Genomic DNA, 7,086 nt, shown 5'->3' on the forward strand with positions numbered 1-7,086 from the left:
TGAGTTTCCCTGGTCCCTGTCCTGATGGGACAAAAAAGATCTGACGTGAGGGATGACAGGCTGCAGACTGCTCCTCCCCAGCAGCCTTGGAAAGAGGAACCTGTCACCGCTGGCTTAATTCCTCTCCCTACCCCGCCAGAGAGCGTCTTTCTTGCTGGAGGGCTGGTCAGGTAGATCTTACGGAAGGGTCTGGGAAGAAAGGAAGCAGAAAGAAGAAAACCCTTGGGTGCTGGACTCCATCAGCACTGTGATGAGGGCGGTGTGGAAGGTTGAGGAGAAGGTCCCTGGGATGCGCACAGAGTGGGAGGAAAGTGCTAGAAGAAGACATGATGTTTTCTCATGAATTTCTCTTGCTGCGGCTGAGCCTTCTAACTCATTTGTGAGCCCAGTGTGGAGAGCGCCTTCCTTTTGAATCAATGTGTTGAACTGAGCTTCCTGAATGTGACACTGAATCTGACTTTGTAAAGTTCATGAATATAAAATTCTCAAACTACAAGCAGCAATGCTAATGTTTTACTTGCCTGAGAATTACAAGAGGCCTAAGTTGAGGATGATGTCAGAGGGTTTGGTTGAGCTGCGGGAATAATGAGGATATCTCTGATGAAAAATAGAAAAGACAATGTCCTTTTACCTTTATGCTTCTGCTCAGTGACTTAGAGTAGGACGAAGGAATTTTGGAAAGAACATGGGATTTGGGGTCAGAGAATCTGGGACTTGACTGCTGTCTCCCACCTGCAGAGTCTTGCCAAACTGTTAGCCTCTTGTCTCATTTGTAAAATTGGGGTTATTAATTAATGTATGTGGTTTCTATGAGGATCAAATGCCATAATAACCGTAAAAGTGAAATTCATATTATCATCAAACAGAACTCTTTCCCAAGAACCAGGCTACCTTCATTTCTGAGGCCTCTGTTCCTAGCATTATTCTTATGCTTAATAGAAAGCTAGAAAGCTTAAAGTGTTCCTCATCAATTTACCTAGGAAAGCACCAGAACTCCTTAGAACTTGGAACATCAGGAAATTGTGTTTTGTGCGGGGAAAGCAAAGGTGATCCTTGTAGATACCACTGGGGTCTGTTCTGAGTCTCATGCTGTTCCTGTCTGACCCGCAGGTGGGAACCCTAGCAAAGCTCCTGGTTGTCACGTATTGGCTGGGAACACAGTGAGAACAAGACAGTGCTGATGTGTCCCACTGCAGATGTGGATAGGTCTTCCTGTTGATTAAACCAGAAAGATGCCTCAAGACCCTGGCGTTGCTTTGGATCCTGCTTTTTATACATTTTACTGGTCTGTATTGACTTTTGAAAGGAAGCCTGGACCTAGGCAGGTAGTGGGCTCTGCTGGGTTGTTTTAAACAGTGCACATGATTCTCTGAGCTACGTTGGGTCAAACCAGACTACAGGGGTACTCTCTTAACTGGAACTCTGGAAGTTGCACATCCCTGTTCATAATAATGAGCCACGGTTCTATAAGATAACAAAGCAGTTTATGAGTAAGAAAAATGGTGGGATCACGTTCCACAGAGTTTGACTGTTAAGCATTCCTAACATTTGGTAATTCTTGAATGGGGTCTATGGAAACCCTGTTAATCATCATATTCAGTTAGCCAGGGACCCTGACTATACCTGACAACAAAGAATCAACTGGAATCAGTTCCCTTTCTCTGGAGGATAGCCACACTTGCATTTCTCACTTTCCCCCCAGTTGTGACTTTTGTGAGTCTCTCTTTTAAGGCAGAAATGCCTGTCTCTCTTTCACACGCCTATTTGTTCTTCATGACCCAGCTCAGATGGCATGTCTTCCGGGGCGTCTTTCTGTTCAGCCAGTGGAATAAATCATTCCCTGCCCTGTGCTAATTTATGTCAAATAAATACACTTGCTGCACTGCACGAGGGTGTATTTCTGTGTGCATCATTCCTGTGACACTGACCTGCTCGCGTTCAGAGCTTTCCTTATCTGTCTGGATGCTGAGTTCTTGAATCGCATCATTCAAGAACTGAGTTCTTGAATTGGCACTGCAGCCCATCTCATGTGGCTGAAGAAGAAGACCAGGGATATATGCATTTCTGTGATATTCTTGCTGAGAAAAATCAAGCCGGCCAGCAGGGTCACGAGAGTTGTTTGGGCAGAGGACAGGATGTGGATGGGGCGTGGGGAGCTGGACACATGACTGTTGCCTTGTGACCTGGTGTCTTCAGCATTAACCTTTACCTGCCACCCTGAGCTTCTAGCTCAAAGGAAGATCTCCCCAGCACTGTGTTGATATTCGTTCTTGGATTTCCTAAAACATATTGATTTATACAGTGCTAATGCCCATCCTTTTTTATTGGTATCTTATTCTAAGATAGAGAAGGAAAAGCGATGTGCGTGAGTGTGTGTGTTCGCATGGAGTTGGTAGGTTGGTTCCGGGGCCAGGAATTGAGCCGGAGGCCCTGAGTGCAAGCTAGGTTGACCTCAACCTGGCTGACCTCAACCTGAGCTTGAGTCCCAAATCTGCAACTTACTAGCTATGTGACCTTGGGCAAGTCGTGTAAACTCTCTGTGCCTATTGGCTCATCTATAAAATAGGGATAGGAGAGCCTGGGTGGTTCAGTTGGTTAAGCGTCTGACTCTTGGTTTCAGCTCAGGTCATGATTTCACCGTTTGTGGGTTTGAGCCCCGTGTCGGGCTCCTCGCTGACAGTGTGGAGCCTGCTTGAGATTCTCTCTCCCTCTCTCTCTGCCCCTCCCCTGCTTGCTCTCTATGTCTCTCTGTCAAAATAAATAAACTTAAAAAAATAAAATAGGGATGATGATATAATTCCATCACAAATCCAGGGCTAGCAATTGTATGTGGTTTCTCTGAGCATCAGAAGACATAATGGCAATTTTGTTGTCGTAACAATTAGATTACTACTTGGAAGGTTGCTTCGGACATTTCCTGGCACCTGGTAGGCACTGCAGAAGGGCTTGTGACATGAAATTGGAAAAACTGCCATGGAGGGGCCCCTGGATGGCTCAGTCGGTTAAACGTCCAACTTTGGTTCAGATCATGATCTTACGCTCCATGAGTTCGAGCCCTGTGTTGGGCTGAGAGCCTGGAGCCTGCTTCGGATTCTATGTCTCCCTCTCTCTGCCCCTCCCCCCACTCGCGCTCTGTCTGTCTCTCAAAAATAAATAAAAACATTAAAAAATATATAAGAAAAATTGGCACGGAACCTAAGGTTAGAAGAGAAACTCAAAGATCATCATGGGGACTACAGTGCGAAGTCCGAATGCCGTCTGCTGCACTCTTGCCAGGTGGTCACCCTTCTCCACTGGTGGTCATCCAGCACCAGCCACTGGATTCGGGAACACCCCACCTCCTGAGGCAGCCTGAGTGGGAGCAGCAGAGCAAACAGGGGCACGAGCAGCCCTCTTACCATGGACGGTGTAACCCAGGGCCTCGGCCAGCTGCCGGCCGGTGTTCCCTTGGGCTCCAAACTGCAGGATTTCCAGAGCAAGGGACACGCCAGCAGGAGAAATGACAATGTTGGTTTCATTTCTAGGGGCCGCTGCACCCTGGTAGAGGCGAAGCGCAAGCTCGGTCTTCAGCAAGGTCAGGTCCTCACGGAGGTCGCCCTGTCCTCCACGGAGCCAGGTGTGAAGCAGGAAGAGTGTGAACAGGGCCGGCTGCATGGAGGCAGGGAATCTTCCTGCAGTGTAGACGGAAGAGACCAGGGTGAGGCAGAAAGTCCCACCCCGCAGAGAACTGGTCTGTGTTCAGGACTGGCGATGGCCGAGGGAGATGTGCCCGCAGCACCCCCTGCCTCCCTGCCTACCTGCCCCGGCCCCCCCGCCCTGCTCCTCTACTGCATCCTGTTGTGTCCGCATTAGAAATATGGGCCGGGAGGCTACACTGTGAGCTGAGGCTTTGTCGTCACTTACTAAATATATGACCTTGGGCAAGGTCCTGGTCTGGTCAGAAGCAAACCATTGAGTTGGAGAAGACATGTAAGAAGTACACTTGACTCATATTTCATGGCATTTAGCCAGCTTGTAGCTGTGCCATATCTATTATGTATAATGATCATCAACAAAAATAAAAAATTATACAGTATGTTACAAAGGACTTTGTGTTTTCTCAGTTAATCATTACAACAGTTTTCCAAGGTGGCTGTCACTGTCTTTCAAATACAGAGAGGATGAGGTTTAGGGCACTCAGGGAACCACTGAAGAAAACACCTGGGCAAGTGTCCATCAGTTGATGAATGGATAAAGAAGATGTGGCAGATACAAACACATACACACGTACACATAAATACCACACAGTGGAATGTGATTCAGCCATCAAAAAGAATGCAATCTTGCCATTTGCAATGACGTGGATGGAGCTAGAAAGTATTATGCTATGTGAAATAAGTCAGAGAAAGACAAATACCATATGATTTCACTCCTTTGTGGAATTTACGAAACAAACAAACAAACAAACAAAGGAAAACAGAGAGAGAGAGAGAGGCAAACCAAGAAACAGCATCTTAACTATAGAGAACTGAGGGTTACCAGAGGGGAGATGGGTGGGGGCATGGGTTAAATTGGAGATGGGGATTAAGGAGTGCACTTGTGACGGAGTTGTTGATTCACTATATTAAAAAAAAAAAAGAAAAGGAAAAGAAAACACGTGGGGAAAGCACATGACTCAAGCCCTGGTCTTCCATGAGTGGTATATAAAACACTAAGGCTAGAAATGCACATGAAGATATTGATACACGAGGTAATTATACCTATAATATCACATGCTTGTGATGTGAACTATTCTCAAAAAATAAGAGCACTTTCATGGAGAGCGGAGTTATACCAATATCACTCCTACCAAGGAAAGGCACCTCTCCAAGGAGCAGAGCATTAGCTGGAAATTAATGCAAAGAAGAGAAAGTTCAAGGTGTTTTCAATGACTATGCCACACGTACAGCCTGCAGCAGGTTTTGCTAAGTTGTCTAACTTTGGTATTAGACAGGATTGGCGCAAGAGAAGCCTCGTCCGGAGTCTCTTCCTATACGTTTGCAAATAAGGCCATTGGGCTCAGTGGTGTTTACTTCAGATAAAGGTTCAAGGTGGAAAAACATCCTGTCTTCACTAACTTTTCCTGCAGCCAAGCCCACATATAGTGTTTGGATGGCTTAGTACCATAGGGGTGGGATGTGTGTGTGTGGGGTGTCTTTCTGTGTGTGTGTTGGGAGGTGGCAGGTCCCAGCCCAGGGTCATTTGTGAAATGACCCAGTGCCAGTGTTCTTGCAGCTCCTATAACCTCCCACAAGGACACTCTGCAGTCAACCCCTTGTGCTCCTGGGCTCCCCATGACCACATCCCTGCCCGCCATGGTTCACCATGCTTACTCACGGACTCTTGCATCAGACTGTTGTGTCTCCTTGCTTGATCCTGTTCTTGTGGGTCTCCAGCATTAACGTGCTCCCCTTTTTAAAAAGTGGAGCAGAGTCTGCTTTGAATCACAAGACAGCGCAGGGAGGAAGCTGGCAACTGCCGTCTCTGCCGGCGATGTCTCTACCACTCGGTCCAAATTCCTGGAGCCTGAGGTCCTGCAGAGAGCCAGGAGAAGCACTGCCCCGGCCAGCAAAGCCCAGATCGGAAACAGAGCAGGCCCTGGGGAGGGAGCCAGCCACACCCGTCAAGCCTTCTTAGGCTTGTGACCTGGTTGTACCAGCAAGGAACCCCTCATCTAGCCCTTTGTCACTTTGAGGAATTCCACTGATAACTCTGCCGTCCCGGGGTTTGCTGGGTGCCAGGTACCTAATGCTTCTCCCCTCCTCCTGTGGAGAAAACAATAAATCAGTCATTGGGCACTGGACACGTGTAGCAGATGAAATTCTGCAGAAGAGAAAAGAAATGATGCAAGATATGGCCTAATAAAATTGAAACTTGTCTTATTTATTGTTAATAAAAGTGCATGCACTCGTTTATGCGTAATACGGGCACCGTTAACAGTCTTGTTCTTCTTACATACAATACTTAATAAATCCGACGACTTAATTTGAGAAAGAGACTATGTTGTCCATGAGCAAGTGCACGTTTGCAGCAAGTATAAGCAGATTCTGTCAAAAGTCTGTCCTTGTGACCAATTCAGAATTCCATACATTTCTATTAAGGTCTTAGGCATTGTATTAAGTTCAAAATAGAGGATAGGCTATAGGCTGTTACAAGTTAAAGAAAAGAAAATGACATTTCGAAATGAATGCGATTCTTAGTAATTATCTCTTAGGCATGTGTTAGTGTTAATGTTTGAAATGGAATGAGGCTTGTTAAAATTTTTTTTTTTTTTTGTCTGACCGCTACTCATACCGCCATTATCAGTGGGCAATTTGCTTTAAAGCAGGGTTTATTTCTGACCCTGGGGCCTGGGATAATTTTTCAGTGTTAGAATAGTTACAGTTCTATAATTGTTTTACTTCACATCTCCCCAGATCCTTAATTTAGATAAAGTGCATTGTTGCATGTTTTGGATTCTAAGCCATAGCACGATAATGGAATAAGTATATATATCTCATTCTATAGCACCCAGAGAGGGCATTCCTTCCTTTCTTCCATCCATCCATCCATCCATCCATCCATCCAACAAATAACCTCTCGCTTGCCTGCTAGGTTCCAAGGCCCTGTGCTAGGTCCTGTGGATGAAGAACAGAACCAGCAACCTGGGCTCAGCTCTCACGAGACCCAGAGGCTTGTCCCACTGAGTGCAGGCTTTTGATGTCGACGCTGACGGTGTTCAGAAGAAAGCTGATCATGAGGACAATGGTGGTAACTTAACAAGGGCTGTCTCCCAACGCTGTGAGTTCCCCAGGGTTGTTATCTGAGCATAAGCTGATTCACTCTTTGCCAGTGGTGGGGTTAGGGGGATGCTTATAAAAAGATTTCCCAAATTGGAAAAAGGTCGGGCTACATGACTTCTATCAACGTTCCCCTCCTAAGTCTAAGAATATATTATTCTAAATTGCTTTTTAAAAAAGCTTTCAAGAGGGGCCTGTTGGCTTAGTCGGTCGAGCATTCAACTTCAGTTCAGGTCATGATCTGGTGGTCTGTGGGTTTGAGCCCCGCATCAGGCTCTGTGCTGACAGC

At 46.3% G+C, this 7,086-nt stretch overlaps 1 protein-coding gene across 1 annotated transcript in view; it reads right to left on the bottom strand.

Annotated features, from left to right (window-relative positions):
* The window catches only part of SERPINE3 (serpin family E member 3), a 38,046-nt gene extending 31,728 nt beyond the window's left edge, over nt 1-6,318 (bottom strand). The window contains 3 exon segments of the mRNA XM_015544553.2: nt 3,399-3,671; nt 5,675-5,783; nt 6,313-6,318. Of these exon segments, the coding sequence (XP_015400039.2) occupies nt 3,399-3,671; nt 5,675-5,783; nt 6,313-6,318 (388 nt within the window).
* Nucleotides 6,319-7,086: the final 768 nt, after the last annotated feature.

This window comes from Panthera tigris, chromosome A1 (assembly GCF_018350195.1).
Source record: "Panthera tigris isolate Pti1 chromosome A1, P.tigris_Pti1_mat1.1, whole genome shotgun sequence".
Taxonomy (NCBI): Eukaryota; Metazoa; Chordata; class Mammalia; order Carnivora; family Felidae; genus Panthera; species Panthera tigris.